This window comes from Schistocerca cancellata, chromosome 9, assembly GCF_023864275.1.
Source record: "Schistocerca cancellata isolate TAMUIC-IGC-003103 chromosome 9, iqSchCanc2.1, whole genome shotgun sequence".
In the NCBI taxonomy this organism is placed as follows: domain Eukaryota; kingdom Metazoa; phylum Arthropoda; class Insecta; order Orthoptera; family Acrididae; genus Schistocerca; species Schistocerca cancellata.
Genome location: NC_064634.1, coordinates 317,585,680 through 317,604,564, shown reverse-complemented (window position 1 = coordinate 317,604,564; position 18,885 = coordinate 317,585,680). Strand labels below are relative to the sequence as shown.

The 18,885-nt window shown below is 42.3% G+C and overlaps 1 protein-coding gene across 1 annotated transcript in view; it reads right to left on the bottom strand.

Moving 5' to 3' along the window:
- The window catches only part of LOC126100633 (fatty acyl-CoA reductase 1), a 247,309-nt gene extending 229,377 nt beyond the window's left edge, over nt 1-17,932 (bottom strand). The window contains exon 1 of the mRNA XM_049911260.1: nt 17,771-17,932. Within this exon, the coding sequence (XP_049767217.1) occupies nt 17,771-17,784 (14 nt within the window). The 5' untranslated portion in view covers nt 17,785-17,932. The remainder of the gene's footprint in view (nt 1-17,770) is intronic.
- Between the last annotated feature and the right edge of the window lie 953 nt (nt 17,933-18,885).

The window sequence follows — 18,885 nt, the reverse complement described above, 5'->3', positions numbered from 1 at the left end:
GCAACCTTCTTCATCTCCCAGTACCTACTGCAGCCTACATCCTTATGAATCTGTTTAGTGTATTCATCTCTTGGTATCCCTCTACGATTTTTACTTCCCACGCTGCCCTCCAATACAAAATTGGTGATCCCTTGATGCCTCAGAATATGCCCTACCAACCGATCCCCTCTTCCAGTCAAGTTGTGCCACAAACTCCTCTTCTCCCCAATTCTATTCAATACTTCCTCATTAGTTATGTGATCTACCCATCTAATCTTCAGCTTTCTTCTGTAGCACCACATTTCGAAAGCTTCTATTCTCTTCTTGTCTAAACTATTTATCGTCCATGTTTCACTTCCATACGTAGCTACACTCCATACAAATACTTTCAGAAACGACTTCCTGACACTTAAATCAATACTCGATGTTAACAAATTTCCGTTCTTCAGAAACGTTTTTCTTGCCATTGCCAGTCTACATTTTATATCCTCTCTACTTCGACCATCATCAGTTATTTTGCACCCCAAATAGCAAAACCCATTTACTACTTTAAGCCTCTCATTTCCTAATCTAATTCCCTCAGCATCACCCGACTTAATTCGACTACATTCCATTATCCTCGTTTTGCTTTTGTTGATGTTTATCTTATATACTCCTTTCAAGACACTGTTCATTCCGTTCAACTGCTCTTCCAAGTCCTTTGCTGTCTCTGACAGAATTACAATGTCATCGGCGAACTTCAAACTTTTTATTTCTTCTCCATGGATTTTAATGCCTACTCCGAACTTTTCTTTTGTTTCCTTTACTGCTTGCTCAATATACAGATTGAATAGCATCGGGGAGAGGCTACAACCCTGTCTTACTCCCTTCCCAACCACTGGTTCCCTTTCATATCCCTCGACTCTTATAACTGCCATCTGGTTTCTGTACAAATTGTAAGTAGCCTTTCGCTCCCTGTATTTTACCCCTACCACCTTCAGAATTCGAAAGAGAGTATCCCAGTCAACATTGTCAAAAGCTTTCTCTAAGTCTACAAATGCTAGAAACGTAGGTTTGCCTTTCCTTAATCTTTCTTCTAAGGTAAGTTGTAGGGTCAGTATTGCCTCGGGGGTTCCAACATTTCTATGGAATCCAAACTGATCTTCCCCGAGATCGGCTTCTATCAGTTTTTCCATTCGTCTGTAAAGAATTCGCGTTAGTACTTTGCAGCCGTGACTTATTAAACTGGTAGTTCGGTAATTTTCACATCTTCAACACCTGCTTTCTTTGGGGTTGGAATTATTATATTCTTCTTGAAGTCTGAGGGAATTTCGCCTGTCTCATACATCTTGCGCACCAGATCGTAGAGTTTTGTCAGGACTGGCTCTCCCAAGGCTATCAGTAGTTCTAAATGAATGTTATCTACTCCGGGGGCCTTGTTTCGACTTAGGTCTTTCAGTGCTCTGTCAAACTCTTCACGCAGTATCATACCTCCCATTTCATCTTCATCTACATCCTCTTCCATTTCCATAATATTGTCCTCAAGAACATCGCCCCTGTATAGACCCTCTATATACTCCTTCCACCTTTCTGGTTTTATTCTTATAAATTATTATTCGTGGTTCTGAAGTACTCGTGGCTGCTAATCTGAGAATGGGTAGTTCACTGACGCGATTCCTTTGTGAAAGTCTTGCGTGTAGGTCGGGAACGGAAACGCCTAAAGACACTTGGGCGGAGGGCCTAACGTACAGTGTACACGGGACTGGGGTTTTCAAATAATGACTCACGCTTCGCCTGTGTGAAGGCTTGAGTGTGGGAAAGACTCCAAGGAGTTGCAAGAGCGAACCGACCACAGCGGTAACACCGTATTTCCCCGAGTGCTACATAGTTAACCTGGTGTGACGGTGGGAAAGGACAAGCAAAGGTCAGCGCAGACGGACAAGGAAGTGCTCCTATAAGGGTTCCGTTTTTACCGGTTGAGGTACAGAACACTAACAAAACATTGCAGCTGCCTTAAGTACAACATTTGAGAGGCATTCGTCCGAAAATCTAGAGAAGTACATGTCTTACGCATTAAAATTGCTACACCAAGAAGAAATGCAGATGATAAACGGGTATTCATTGGACAAATATATTATACTATAATTGACATGTGATTACATTTTCACGCAATTTGGGTGCATAGATCCTGAGAAATCAGTTCCCAGAACAACCACCTCTGTCCGTAATAACGGCCTTGATACGCCTGTGCATTGAGTCAAACAGACCTTGGATGGTGTGTACAGATACAGCTGCCCATGCAGCTTCAACACGATGCCACAGTTCATCAAGAGTAGTGACTGGCGTATTGTGATGAGCCAGTTGCTCGGCCACCATTGCCAGATGTTTTCAATTGGTGAGAGATCTGGAGAACGTGCTGACCAGGGCAGCAGTCGAACATTTTTTGTATCCAGAAAGGCCCATACAGGACTTGCAATATGCGGTCGTGCATTATCCTGGTTAAATGTAGGGTTTCGCAGAGATCGAATGAAGGGTAGAGCCACGGGTCGTAACACATCTGAAATGTAGCGCCCACTGTTCAAAGTGCCGTCAATGCGAGCAAGAGGTGACCGAGACGTGTAACCAATGGCACCCCATACCATCACGCCGGGTGATACGCCAGTATGGCGATGACGAATACACGCTTCCAATGTGCGTTCACCGCGATGTTGCCAAACACGGATGCGACCATCGTGATGCTGTAAGCAGAACCTGGATTCATCCGAAAAAAATGACGTTTTGCTATTCGTGCACCTAGGTTCGTCATTGAGTACACCATCGTAGGCTCTCCTGACTGTGATGCAGCGTCAAGGGTAACTGCAACCATGGTCTCCGAGCTGATAGTCCATGCTGCTGCAAACGTCGTCGAACTGTTGGTGCAGATGGTTGTTGTCTTGCAAACGTCCCCATCTGTTGACTCAGGGTTCGAGACGTGGCTCCACGATCCGTTACAGCCATGCGGATAAGATGCCTGTCATCTCGACTGCTAGTGATACGAGGCCGTTGGGATCCAGCACGGCGTTCCGTAGTACCCTTCTGGACCCACAGATTCCATATTCTGCTAACAGTCATTGGATCTCGACCAACGCGAGCAGCAGTGTCGCGATACGATAAACCGCAATCGCGATAGGCTACAATCCGACTTTTATCAAAGTCGGAAACGTGTGGTACGCATTTCTCCTCCTTACACGAGGCATCACAACAACGTTTCACCAGGAAACTTTTCTTATGTCAGCACGTGTAGGTGTCGCCACCGGCACCAACCTTGTGTGAATGCTCTGAAAAGCTAATTATTTGCATATCACAGCATCTTCTTCCTGTAGGTTAAATTTCGCGTCTGTAGCACGTCATCTCCGTGGTGTAGCAATTTTAATGTCCGTTAGTGTAATAACTAAGACAACAACAGACTCTCACTACTTTAACGACGTCACAATGTACACAGCATCGCACCCGGTATTATCAGAGTTTCACTTAACACCAGGACTGTGAACACATGTTTACTCGATACGAGTATGCAAGCGTGTAAACAGTGATAACGCAGTTCCTTTGAGCCGCCTCCTCCAACGTCCGGGGAGTCGGCTTTTCTGTTATTTATTTTTCTTGGTGGACCGTCTCCCCCTTTCCGTCTTGCCTTACTCAACTTCCTACTTGTGAACTCACGCTGCGTCGGATTTGTTGTTGACAGAGTCGCGGTCTGCCTGTGGGTGGGCGACTTTTGCTGGCTGAAACGTTGCCGGTCAGGCGGTCAGGACGTAAGCACATCCATGAGGGCAGATCCTCGCGCGAAAACAAGTGTCCTGTGTTAAACGTAGCTTATAATTTCTAAAAGTCCTTGCCATTTTCGAGTCTGATACTTCATTCTCCAGGAGTTACCTGAGAAATCTGGAGATCAATATAAATAAAACTACAATCGCATTTACTAAAATGTTGCCTTGTTTGAGGGCAAGGGTATATGACTCCCATGAACCACCATCTTCTGCCATCACCTCTTTGGACCCGCGTCTTCTTTGTGAGTAGTAGAACAGACACACATATGTCATTAAAATCGTCCTTTAGATGTTGTAGCTCTCATTTTCTGTGGTTTCCAAATTGGTACTCTAGGCTTACTTTTCAGCAAGGATAAACGAACCACATCTAATCCCTCATCTCTGTAATATTTGGTTTTAGTTGCATGTATAAATTAATGTAAAATTTAACGCCAAATTATCGCTCCATTAAAGTCGAAATTCATATGACATCCAGAAGACATTATCATACAATAATTTTCACAAAGAACAATAAACGAAATGCAAAAACAACTTGGAGATAGTCGAGATGGTTTTCTAAAGGCAAGATCCTGCACAGAACAGATTTTTAACTTAAAATCAATAGTTCTCCACAAAGTGTTAACCAGGAAAACTATAACTGCTTCAGTTATTGATCTCAAGAAAGTATGTTATTCGGTAGACAGAGGAACAATAAATAAAACCATCAACGAATTTGGTGTTAAAACCAAATCAGCTAACGTAATTCATGAAACTATAAGAAGTATCACATCTAAAGTTAAATTTGTGTGGGAAGTATCACAACCACTCTAAGTGAAAACTCACGTTACACCAGGGGGCGGACTATCACCTTTACTGTTTAACTGCGTTTTAGAAAAAAAAATTGTAAGGATCTGGAATTTGGTGCGAAAAAACTGCAAAACTGCTCCAGTATTTCTGGCAAGTATACAACTAGAATTAAACTGCGTGGCTTTTGAAAACTATTTTACAATACTTTCAGAAAATCTGATTGAAGCACTTACCTAAATAAGACTTCTAAAAGAAATGGCGAACAGAACTGATCTCAAAATTTCAACTTAAAAAAAAAATTAGTAAGAAGTATTTAAAAAATTCAGGAGAACACACAGAAACACAAATAAGCAAAATAGTGCTACTTACTAAATTAAAGTGTCTAGGAGAAACTATATAATAAGATGGACTAGAGAAATTTTCAATAAATGTAAGAGTTAATAAGATAGAAAGAGCATATTAGTGGCAAAAATATCTCCAACAAGAAATTCATATTCAGAAAAACAAAAATAAAATAGTATATCACAGCAGTAAGACCACAATATTTACATGCATATGAATACTAACTTGAAAGACGCGTTGTTAGGAAAATAGTGGGTGTATTAGAAACTACAAATGTTTGCAGAATGAGAAGTAACGAGATCTACGAAGACACATCGAAAATATCAGAAGTAATGGCAAGAGTGGGACTAATCTTGTACGGGATGAAGGAGAACCTGTTAAAGAAACAAAGCATGGATTACACAAATAAGAAAAGAACTAGAAAGAAACATCATCAAAGAATCGGAAATATCAAACTCTTTTAAGTATAAAATATGAAGTTTAGAAGGCTTTAAAGTAGAAGAAATAAGAAATTGGGAAGAATATGCGCAGAAGAAAGGAAAAGACAACCCGGAGAGAAAATGAGGGAGTACTGTAAAAACAGGAAACGACAAAGAAAGAACAGGAATTGGATTTGTTACATGACGCTGACTAGTCAGCACCAAAACAAAAAAAGAAATACTGAAGGTAGTAAAGAAACTATTGAGAAACTATTGAAAAACAAAAGTAGTGTCCTGCATAAGGCGCAATTTATCTCCAAATAAAATTAATTTTATTCGGCTTTAGCCGTTCGATCTGGAAAAATCTAATCGTAAGCAAGTAGAAAAACTGAGCGCGTGTTTGCATAATGTCTGTATTTTTCCGTTTTCCTCACAACAGAACTCCGCAACTACCGGACGAAGCTCTGTGAGGTTCTGCAGACACGACTGAGTTCTCACGAGGGGACGCGCCTACTCGTCACCATCGATTTCGTCCAAATTTATGGTGTGTACACTGGGCGCGGCCAATAATGAAAGCAACGGAGGTGGGAGCTCCAGATGGCTAAACGCTTAGAGAAAATGGCATTCTTGGCCCCTGACGGCTGAGGTATGAGCTATTTATATTAGCGTAGGTTCCAGGCAGTGGTTAGCGCAGCGGAAAGAGTGGAGAACGGTAACCAGGGGTAGCGGGTTCGAGTCTCCATGCGGAAACTATCTTTGTTTTCAGTTTTTACGTTGTTGACACTGCAAATAAGCCGAAACTGAACAAAGTAAATCACTCGTGTTCAGCGCAGTGTGCTGTGACACTTTCTGGAAAATTACTGCGAACAGTCTACGTATGCCTACACTGAAATACTGGTTCATTTGGACAGAGGTTGGTTGGTTGGTTGTTTGGGGAAGGAGACCAGACAGCGTGGTCATCGGTCTCATCGGATTAGGGAAGGATGGGGAAGGAAGTCGGCCGTGCCCTATCAGAGGAACCATCCCGGCATTTGCCTGGAGTGATTTAGGGAAATCACGGAAAACCTAAATCAGGATGGCCGGACGCGGGATTGAACCGTCGTCCTCCCGAATGCGAGTCCAGTGTTTGGACAGAGGATGCAGAACATGGTGGATGAGTAAATAGCAAAATACAGAAATGTCGTCATTACTTCGTCAAAATGTGGGATACTTACAACAGCCTTATAAGTACATTTTCGGTCTAATTTGATGAAGCTCTACGCACCGAAGAACAAATTTCTTCTGTTACTTGATTCGTGGGGAAGACAAATATACACATTAAACAAAAAGATTTTTCAAGATGAAGACGGATTGCCATACGGACTATTTAACTTATTCCCACTAAATTCACTACGCTAGTGAAACTATGCAATGTCTTTTTTGTTTTAGCCATGTGATGAATTTTATGAAACATTTTCAAAACTGCTCTTACCTCATCGAGAAAGAAGAAAAAATCACATCTCGAGAAGACTGCTTCAAAATACATTCCATTGTTATCCTTGCCAATATACAAGGGATGGTCTGAAAGCAATTTCCGATCGGCCGCGAAATGGAAACCACTGTCAAAATCAAAAATGTTTTGTTTGCAACAGTTAGCTATCCCTTCTCCACATAGTCGGCGCTCCGACTTAGAAATCTGTCGTAGTATTGTAGCAACTTTCCAATGCCCTCATCATACAAGGCAGCCGCCAGTGCTTTCCACCAATTTTCTGCGCTGGTCTGGAGCTAGTTGACAGTGACAAAATCTTGTCTTCATAACCAGCGGTTCATGTGAGCAGAGATGAAACTCAGGAGGAGCCAATTACTGGCTGTATTGTGGGTGATCAAACATTTTGTATCGAAAACGCAGAAGGAGCATCTTCATTACTCCTGCAGAGTGCTGTTGATAATTGTCTTGAACGAAGCCAGTAACAGTTTTGTTATGTGGGCTGCATAGCTTCAGGCCAAATTTCTCACCAGGCCTTCGTACTTGGCGGGAGGCGCTACTTTCTATGCATCTTTACGTGCTCACTGTGCGCTCGGATTTTCACAATGGTTTCCATTTCGCGACAGATCGGAACTCACTTTCCGAAATGTCGAAATTATGCGTTACGCGTCGTTTGCTCCCAAATTCTGCTATGAGAACAAACCTTTTACGGATATAAACCAAGTTTTTGCTTGTATGGGATCTTTACAACAAACATGTAATTGTAAATATTAGTACTTATAATATAGTGAACATTATTTCTGCTTATTTTCAGTGTAAGTAAAGTAAAAATTGAAGATGAAAAAATTACAAAAGCTTTCGCCGAGAGACTTGGTCTCACATTTCTCGGATTACCATTCTGCACTCTTTCGGCTGCACCAACCGCTGCGTGGAACATACGCCAACATCGATGGCGACGGCAGAACCATGCTGATGCAAGTGGCGATCTCATCATTTCAAGAAAACTAAGGAAACGCATTTGTGTTTGCTTTAACGAAAGGGATCATTTATTATATTTTAAGATCTAATGAAATGTTAACTAATATGTTAGAATAAGTAAGAAATGTTTTATTGAAGTCTTTTTGTCGGAAGATACAAAAAATTTGGTTTCTTCATCATTAGGTAACCTTAGTACAACCAAAGAATGAAATTACAATTGCGTTACATCGAAACACTGGAGACCTAAGGACGTAATCAAATTTACTCCTCTTCAGATCCGGAGGTTAGCATGTTTTTAGCGTCCTGGGCCTCATCACTCCGTCCTCTTCTGGGTACATGAGGAATCTATAGGTGGAATGGATGATGAACTGATGGAACAAATATAAGAAATTTTTTATGTCTTGCATTTTTTGTATGGTATTGGCGTTGCTGCACTAGACTATACATATATGAATTTCGGAGGCTTAGCAGAAATGCCTGCAAATCTGTTTCATTAGGTGTGAGGTCACTCGCTTTATACTTTTGTGTTACAGTCATCATTTTAATGCATACGGATTGAGTCTTTGAAGAATTTTGTTTTTCGGATTTCTTTGCAGCCTCTCCGAAAACAGTCTGGTAGTCTTTGTAATGACCTGATAGGCTGTCAAAATCCAGGAACTCGTCAGTCATATCTCGATCTATGACAGGCCTACGCTTCCGAGAGCCACGCACGAAGTCCATCCATGCTTCAGGCGGGAAGATATCTGTCCCCTTCTTTTGCTCTTGTTTTGACTTTAATGGAACAAATTACATGAACTCCAAACTATAAGTCACAATCATCACAATACCGCGTGGTCAAAAAGTCAGTATAAATTTGAAAACTTAATAAACCACGGAATAATGTAGATAGAGAGGTAAAAATTGACACACATGCTTGGAACGACGTGAGGTTTTATTAGAACAAAAAAAAGTTCACAAAATGTCCGACAGATGACGCTGGACAGCAAAACTGCTACCGTGACGGGTGAGAGGTACGCCGATATGTTACAGAATCGCATCATCTCCAGCCTGGCTGATGAACACCTGCTGGAACGTACGATGTTTATGCAGGATGGCGCTCCACCCCATATTACTAGACGCGTGAAAGATCTCTTGCGCGCGTCGTTTGGTGATGATCGTGTGCTCAGCCGCCACTTTCGTCATGCTTGGCCTCCCAGGTCCACAGACCTCAGTCCGAGCGATTATTGGCTTTGGGGTTACCTGAAGTCGCAAGTGTATCGTGATCGACCGACATCTCTAGGGATGCTGAAAGACAACATCCGACGCCAATGCCTCACCATAACTCTGGACATGCTTTACAGTGCTGTTCACAACATTATTCCTCAACTACAGCTATTGTTGAGGAATGATGGTGGACATATTGAGCATTTCATGTAAAGAACATCATCTTTGCTTTGTCTTACTTTGTTATGCTAATTATTGCTATTCTGATCAGGTGAAGCGCCGTCTGTAGGACATTCTTTGAACTTTTGTATTTTTTTTTGGTTCTAATAAAACCCCATGTCATTCCAAGCATGTGTGTCAATTTGTACCTCTCTATCTACATTATTCCGTGATTTATTCAGTTTTCAAATTTATACTGACTTTTTGATCACCCGGTATTTTAAGCTTGGAGAACTTCAGCTTTCGCGCTAATCAGAGCTATAACTTGCAGCCATAACTCTCCCAGTGTGGTTTTTCGCTTCGATGAGAACGGCAGGATGTATTTTTAAATGCAAAATCAATTCTAAAGTGGAGGTAGAGACGTTTTTACAAAAGACGGTGGCTTTTGCACGTGGTTCAAGGTGGCACGAAAGTTTATATTTTCTTCTATGCATCCGTGCGTTAAGAACAAAGGGAAACTGTCACTTGGATCAGTATGGTCCTACTGTTCCCAAATGGCTAACGATGCATCTGGCCCGCGCTAAAAATGCTATTTTTCTCTAAACGTTCGTCCATCTGGAGCTACCACTTCCGTCCCTTTCATTCCTTTTGTATCCCGCCTGGGAGGCGGCGCGTGGGTAGGAACGAAAAAAGGTAATACAAGTCGGTACTGCAAGAACGTGGTTTACTGGCTGCGAAAAAAAGGTGATAAACGATTACATAACTTTGTACGTAGGTGCGATGCTGAAGCGAAGTGTCCTGGCTGGCTGCACCTGATCAAATGTGCAGAATCTGTAGCGATGCTCTCAGGGCTCTCCAGCGCCGGCTAGAGGGCGCTGTCGTCGGTGTCGGTCGTAGTGGCAACCTAAGCAGTGGCATCGTAGCTATCGGTACCACAATTCCCGTCCGAGCTGTGCGTAGTCCACAAATATGGACGAAATCTGTGGAGACGAGGACGCTCGATCCCCCCGTCGGTGGCAATGGCGGGTGGCGGCTCCGCCGTTTCGAGGGCCGCACGCCGCTCTTCACGGCAGACGGAGCGCCTCGGCCGGCCGCCGTGAGGTCCAACACGTGTCCAACGGCGAGGCGCGGCGGCGGGACACGTGATGCAACTGCGGCCCAGCTCACTTTCTCCGCAGCACACCACACCACGCCACGCTCCCAGTCGTAACCAAACAACGCAGCCAGGCCTCGCAACTTTCTACTTACGCACGACGGAATTTTGTCGCTCGAAGTGGCTACGCAAAGTCACGCAGAAAACCTTGCAAAGCGTTCGCGTGAAAGCGCTGCCCTCTGTTAGAGCAGCAGCCTCTCACAATACGGTAACTTTTGGTATAAAATAACGTTGCGCAACGGAATAAGAAGTTCTTGAAAGTGAAAGTGCATGTCCGTCTGGACAACTGCATTGTTTGGAACTGAAGCTTAAGATATCTGAAGAAGAATAAGAAGAAGAAGAATACTGTATTTGAAATGTAATGCTACGAAAAGTTGTTTAAGTCAACAGATGAAATAGGAACTTAAGAGGAAATAAACGCAGTCGACGAGAAAATTAAGACTTAATGTTCCGTCGACGATAAGTTCATTAGACATGAAGCTCAAGATGCCATTAGAAAAGGATGGGAAAGGAAACTGAGTGTGTCGTTTGCAAAGGAATCATTGCAGTATTTGCTTTAAGCTATCTATGGAAATCTTAGAAGACATAAATGTGGACGACCGGTTTAGGATTTGTACTGTACCGATACGTTTCCTTACCCACTGCGACTTCTATTCGGATCCTCCTCGACAAATACTATAAGGTGAAAAGTCTCAAGAAAAGTATTTGGGGCAGACAAACATTGGAATACGCGAAACGGATCATGCAGAGTATTACGTATTGTAACTACGTGAAGTGGGAGAGATTAGCGCAGTATAGGAAGAAATGAGGACAATGTCGAATCAATCTAGTCGAATCCTTTCCAGCTAAGTATCGTGGAGCCTTCTTATTTGTAACCTCCAATGTGTTTTATTCGACTGTCGATGTAATTTCTCGTGCAAGAAGACGGTAAAGCACTTGTGAGTCCTACTGACCGATCTATTCTTTTAATCAAGTTATGCCATAAACTTCTTTTTCCCGCAATACGATTCAGTACGCCATCATTAGTTATGCGATTTAACCTTCAGCACTCCAAAACTACATTTCAGAAGCCTCTATTCTCGCTTTGTCTGAAATACTTATCGTCCACGTTCTGGTTCCGTGCGAGGCTACACCCCAGACAAATACGTTAAGAAAGAAGCTCCTAACACTTAAATTCACATCCGATGTTAACAAAAATTCCCATTTTTTCCAGAAATACTTTGGTTCCTATAGCCAGTCTACATTTTACATACTCTCTACTTCGGCCATTGTCAGTTATTTTGCTGCCAACATAGCAAAACTCACCTGCTACTCTTAGTGTCTCATTTACGAATCTATTTCCTTCAGTATCTTCCAATTTAACTCTACTACATTCAAACGCAAATAAATATGCGTATCTCCTACTTATTTTGCGTGAATGACGTCATTTTCATATAACTGTCAGAAACATTATCGTATGCGGTTGTGTCTCTGCTTTTTTGGCAACACTGCGCGGGTGTCGAGAAATAAGAAAATATGCTGCATGAGCACTTCATCTCCACATGACGCAAGGATGACGCAGCGCAATTACAACCGGCTGCATTTCCCTACAATGAATTCAGCTTAAAGTCATCGCTTCTCAAAGGCATCACGCTCGGTAGCACACAGGTACTAGAGTTTCTCACGGAGTTCATATATTGTTACTGATTTTAATTCTCGCCACAACATTGTTGCCAGATCGCAAACACGAGACACCAAGCGTCTGTGGCATTGAAGCAACGACGAAAATTCGAGTCTTTATATTTCAGTACTGCTACATAAACAGTATTGACGAGCACATATGGAGCGAAACGCAGCCTCTACTACTACGAAACACTGCCCAATGTCGAAAGGGTCGACTGATAAGAGTAAGTGGTTGACAAATTAAACTCGTATTCGGAAGAACTGAGGTTTCAAATTATTATATCCCCATAGTGGTTAGACTTATCGTTTAGGTGAAAGCAGCATTGTTTCTGTCATTATAATCACAACCGATTGCCACCCGCATTTATCTGAGCTAGGAATCAGTCTCTAAAACCTCGGACGTAATGTTAAATGTCGATCTTTTATTGGAAATCATGTCACGGAGCATTCCAGAAGTAAACGAGACGTCCTGGAAGTTACATTGCTTAACACGTTTTTCGGAGGACAGATGTTCATATTTTGAAATGATAATTAAGATTTATGTTTTCTGTGTCAATATTAGCAACAACACTCTCCATCATCTCAGCTGTTAGTTTGTATGTAATAACGATATTACAGAAACACACATAAACACCCTGTCTACCCACCCACACACTAACCCCCCCCCCGTCCCTCTACCCCCCTCCCCCCCTCACCAAACAAAAATCAGTCGTTCCTTTTTTTGTTTTGACGTTTGACTGAATAGGACCTCACATTCGACCTATTTGTGAATTGACAATAACAAGTTAACATGATCGTCTTACATTTCAAACGAACTATATTAAATTTCTTAAGATCCAATAGTGGAATCAAACGTCCTTGATCGAGATACGCAGATTTGGACAAAACGTCTTGTACAAACTTTTGTGCACGCGATCTACAGTCTGGAACCGCGCTGCTGCTACGGTCGCAGGTTCGAATCCTGCCTCGGGCATGGTTGTGTGTGATGTCCTTAGGTTGGTTAGGTTTAAGTAGTTTTAAGTTCTAGGGGACTGATGACCTCAGAAGTTAAGTCCCATACTGCTCAGAGCCATTTGAACCATAGTTCACGTCGAGATCAGTTTGGCAAGATTAATTACAGTGTGCATAGAGGCGTTTAAACTGTCGTAATTACCGCGTTCCATACGTGAATGGAACAGAAAGAAAGCTTCATGTTTGGTACAATATAAAGTACCCTCAGCCACCCGCTTCACAGTGGTTTATCGAATACATACATACTGATGTATAAAGAAGGGCATGTGAAGGGCAATTCAAAATGAATATAGCAATTACAACCGGAAATAACAGTTTGATGGATAGAGATACATCGATAAGAAGTTAAAAGAAATTGTTATATACTTTACAGGTGTTTTATGAGACTCCCCTCGGTCACACGGGTAACGTCTAAGACGGTGATTCCCAGCGTTATCACCCTCCCTCCCTACCCCCTCTCCACCGCCTGCGCTTCCCCCACCAGTTTTAGCAACAACTAATCTTCGAATAAAAGTTTCCTTGAACACTTTTATTTTTACAATGTTAAAAGATGAACGATGTTTAGTTTTGGTGGTTGTTTTCTTGAATGTCGAACTACTGACCCACTTAGACAATTGGCACAGCTTTTGTCTAATAACTTTTCTTGTATTTGACTTGTTCTCAGTCAGCGCATATCATGAATCACGCTCCAGTTTCATTCACTTCATTGTTTCTGTTTTCATTGCTGTGATATTCAAAAATTTACTTTCACATCTATTAATCTTGAATGCCGCATGTCTTCTCCAGATGTTGTGTTCGGGTAGTGTGTGTGTGTGTGTGTGTGTGTGTGTGTGTGTGTGTGTGTGTATTAGAATGAATGATGAAGCAAAAAATGGTTCAAATGGCTCTGAGCACTATGGGACTTAACATCTTAGGTCATCAGTCCCCTAGAACTTAGAACTACTTAAACCTAACTAACTTAAGGACATGACACACATCCATGCCCGAGGCACGATTCGAACCTGCGACCGTAGCAGTCCCGCGTTTCCGGGCTGCAGCGCCTAGAACCGCACGGCTACCGCGGCCGGCGATGATGAAGCAATTTCTGGTGCATCACTTGTGCTACCTACAACACCTTCACATATAAGAATGCTAGAGCCACTCGCATCCTGCACCCCAATTTGAAATCAACCAAGTTAAAATAAGTTTACTGTTCGTAAACCATTTGATTGCTGAACCTCTCACTTGTGAACTGGCGGAAATTCTAACAACTCGGGCTGCCAATGCTTTGTGTAATACCTTTCCAATATAACAATAATATTAATATTAATAATACTGTGTACGGCACTAAACTTACTGTTGTCATGCTGGAAATTAGTTCATTTATCTGTTTTGAGGTTAGCAATGAAGCAATTATTTCTCCTCTACTGGAGGAGCTATCTACAATATGTAGAAGACATCTTCGTTATGTATTTAGCATTTGTTACATATGTGCGTCACTTTCATCGTCGTCGATAATAGGTACAAAGCACAAAATATGTGTGTGGTCCATGGTCTGATTGAGGAACCTTAATATCCACCGCACAGAGTTTGGCATTTATGTTAGTAATTGAAAAAAAGTAATTACTCATAACTTTTCAAACGAATATTAGAGTCTTACAAAATTTTGATAGTAGTAATGATGTTTTAAAAATAATTTGGTTTCATAGCTGACACAGAGTCAAACCCTTTTGGTTTTTACCCAGCAGAAAATTCTATTTTATCCCTCAGGGGGAATTACGCCCAGACTGACAACTACTGATCTAAGACGATAATCGATTTCACGCCGTAATTCCTGAAGCGTATGTGGAGTTACCGACGCGAGTATATTAGAAATACACGTTTTGCGTTCTGGAACTGTTTTCTCTATACGCTCATAGACAAGGTCTTGCACAGAGCGTCCTAAACAGGAATCTATGGTTGTCACGTTCGAAAATCTAGGTTCCTAAGCGCAGACCACTGCATCCTCACGTTCAGTACGACCGAGCCAACAATTTGGAAGATACTGATTTCAAAATGTGCGTGCCGATTCTCTGCGTTCGCGCAACGACCGATTTTTTTTTTAAATTTCTTTTACTTCCTCTGTATATTATCGATGTTTCTCTGAGCATGAAACAGTTATAGCTGCTTTTAATCACTATGTTCTTTACGAATTGCCCTGTACTCAGGATAACAAAACAGATTGTACTTAATTTGTTTGTCTGTATAGTCGTCTTCCGCAGCAGCTGTTGTAATCAATTTTATTATTGGTTTTTCCGGGTCACAATTATTGTAGGGAACGAGTATTTTTACCAGACTCGTTCCACTTATTTATAAAACAAATTCTACGTGATGAGCGTGAAACACGTGGAAGCCACAGTACAGTACTCTTTTTGTTCTGAAATTTACGAAGATGAGGTGACTGCGAAAAAGCACAGACGCAACGTAAGAAAAAGCGGGTCCATAAAAGTCAGAAAACAGCGAAACCACCGTTAACAATGAAGGAAAAATACAGGACTTCAGAAAATAAAAAAAGGGCGCAAAAACATCAATGGTCGCAGAAGATGCTTTATAAATGAAAGCGAAACGCGTCTGGTGAAAAATACACTGTCGTTGCAGTCAGCTTAAGGGGGCCGTCTTGGAGCAGGAGAGATACCACAGGACATTTTAATTTCCACTGTCTATACTTTTACGAATAAATTCATAAAACTTTGTCAGCATGACCAGGAGGGATTAAGCATTCACAATCATAGCAGTAGAAAGTTCAAAAAAATAACAAAATAATTGTTTTTACAAGTGAAAGTTCATCATTTTTTCACTTCTATTGGCTGCGTTTGTTGCTATAGGTAAGTAAGAGAGATTCTTCGATGAATTTTGTACAGCCTACAAACCATACTCATAGGTGTATGAAACTCTAGAAATTATTTAATTTATGAAAAAATGAATGTGCTGTTACATTCTAAACTTCATGTTTAGAAAAAAACTCAAATTTTATAGTTAATTATCTCAATTTTTACCACAGTTTTTAATAGATTTGGAAAATTCTAGAGTTTCATACACCTGTACGTATGGTTTGTATGCTGTGCAAAATTCATCGAAGAATCTGCCTTACTTATGAAGAAAAGTGTACCTATAGCAACAAATACAGCCAGTGGTAAGTGAAAAAAAAGGTGAAATACAAATGTAAAAAATAAATTATTTTCTTATATTTTTGAACTTCCACCACTATAAGTGTAAATCCTGAACCCTTTCTGGTCATTCTGACAAAGTTTTATGAATTTATTTTTAAAAGTACAGACAGTGGAAATTAAAAATTCCTGTGGTGTGTCTCCTGCTCCAAGTCGTCCCGTTTGACGTCCTACCCCCCTTAAGACGGAAAAAACAATAACAGTTTTCGCATTTTTGTGCCATGACCAAAACATATTTGTTACCAGTTAATGCGAAATCGGGACAAGAAACCTAGTATCTCCACATTGACACCTAAGTGTACCGAGATATAATTCGGAAACATTTTAAAATGACTTCACATCCGATTTACGGAAAGTATAACCACGCCGATAATGGCAAAAGTTTGTCGAAACAGATTTAGCTGCCAAGGGGACCTCCCCATCGCAGCCCCCTCAGATTTAGTTATAAGTTGGCACAGTGGATAGATAGGCCTTGAAAAACTGAACACAGATCAATCGAGAAAACAGGAAGAAGTTGTGTGGAACTATGAAAGAAATAAGCTAAATATACAAACTGAGTAGTCTAGGAGCAAGATAGGCAACATCACGGCTATTATGAGCTCAGGAGCGCCGTGGTGTCGTTGATAGCGTGAGCAGCTGGGTTCCCTCGAGTGATAATTTTAATTTTTTATTTTCAGACGATTATCAAAGTTCAGGCACTCACACATAATCAACTTCGCTCTCCAAAATTTCAGGACATGTTAAGATTTGCTTGGACATATGCAGGATTTGACGGTCTACACACGGAAAAATATGAATACGTTAAAAACATACGTTTTGACAGAGCACAGGGAAAATTGTGCGACTGTGAAACTGTTGCATTCATTTGTTGCAGTTTATGTGACAAACTGTTATGTTTTCATCACTTTTTTGGGAGTGATTATCACATCCACAAGAAAACCTAAATCGGGGAAGGTAAAAGGATCTTTTTACCCATTCGCCAAGTGTACAAGTTAGGTGGGTCGGCAACATATTCCTGTCATGTGACGCACATTCCGTGACCAGTGTCGTATAGAATATGTCAGACGTGTTTTCCTGTGGAAGAATCGGTTGACCTATGACCTTGCGATCAAATTTTTTCGGTCCCCATTAGAGAGGCACGTCCTTTCGTCTACTAATCGCACGGTTATGTGCTGCGGTCGCAAAACACAGACACTAAACTTATTAAAGTGAACAGAGATGTCAATGAACGAACGGGCAGATCATAACTTTGCGAAAAAAGACTTTTCACTCGAGGGAAGACTTGAACCAAGGACCTGTCGTTCCGCAGCTGCTCACGCTAACCACGGGACCACGGCGCTCCTGAGCTCAGATTATCCTTGATGTTGCCAATCGCATGGACTACTCAGTTTGTATATTTTGCTTATTTTTTTTCATAGTTCCGCACAACTTCTTCCTGTTTTCTCGATTGATCTGTGATCAGTTTTTCAAGGCCTATCCAGTGTGCCAACTTATAACTAAGTCTGAGGGGGGTGCGATGGAGAGGTTCCCTTGTGAGAAGTGGTACCAGAAGTTCTTATATTGTTGCACCAGACAGGGAACAGAGTAAGAAGAAGAAAGCGTCGAATGACTGTTTAATAACACTTTGTGGAGAAGAAACTCACCCGTCGACGGTCATGGCTGCCCGTGTGGTGTGTGAGTGGGTCCGCGCAACGCTGTCCGGTATTCCCGTGTGTAGCCCGCTGCGTGTGTCTTGCCGCCGCCTTCGTCCAGCTGCCGGCAGCGTTCGGGTAGCACTGTGCGGCGACCGCCTCTGCCCGCCACCTCAAAGCGACGCCGGTGGGAACTGACAGCGGCGCCGGGGGGATGGGGAAGGGGCGGCAGGGGCGGAGGGGGAACGGAGAAACTGGACGCGGTCGAGGAATCCGCGCTGCCCACCTGCAACGTGCAGACAATGGCCGCGGGCGTGCAATTAAGAGGTCCTCCTAATGGAAGGATCCGCACGTTACGCAAGGGAACGCACCGCCTCGTCCACTGGGCCCTCAGCAGATTCGCGACGTCCTTCTGGAATCGTCGCCAAAGTCTCAGATTGACGTCACGTTTCCTCAAAGGACAGAGATGGATTTTTCCGTCAGCACAAGAGTGCTGCCTTCTGGAGAATACCTGGAGTGTAAGCTTGGCGAGGGGGGGGGGGGGGGAGAGGAGTGTGAGGAGGGGGGACCCTCATATTGACATCACACTGGAGGGGCGGGCGATTGAGGAGACGAACCATAATTTCTCACAAAATTAAGCTAAATCTACTTCTACATGGATACTCTGCGAATCACATTTAATAGCCTGGCAGAGGGTTCATCGAACCACCTTCACAAGTCTCTATTATTCCAATCTCATATAGCCCGCGGAAAGAATGAACACCTATATCTTTCCGTACGAGCTCTGATTTCCCTTATTTTATCGTGGTGATCTTTTCTCGCTATGTAGGTCGGTGTCAACAAAATATTTTCGCATTCGGAGGAGAAAGTTGGTGATTGGAATTTCGTGAGAAGATTCCATACCAACGAGAAACGCCTGTCTTTCGATGATGTCGCCGGCCGGTGTGGCCGTGCGGTTCTAGGCGCTTCAGTATGGAACCGCGTTACCGGTACGGTCGCAGGTTTGAATCCTGCCTCGGGCATGGATGTGTGTGATGTCCGTAGGTTAATTAGGTTTAAGTAGTTGTAAGTCTAGGGGACTGATGACCACAGATGTTAAGTCCCATAGTGCTCAAAGCCATTTGAAC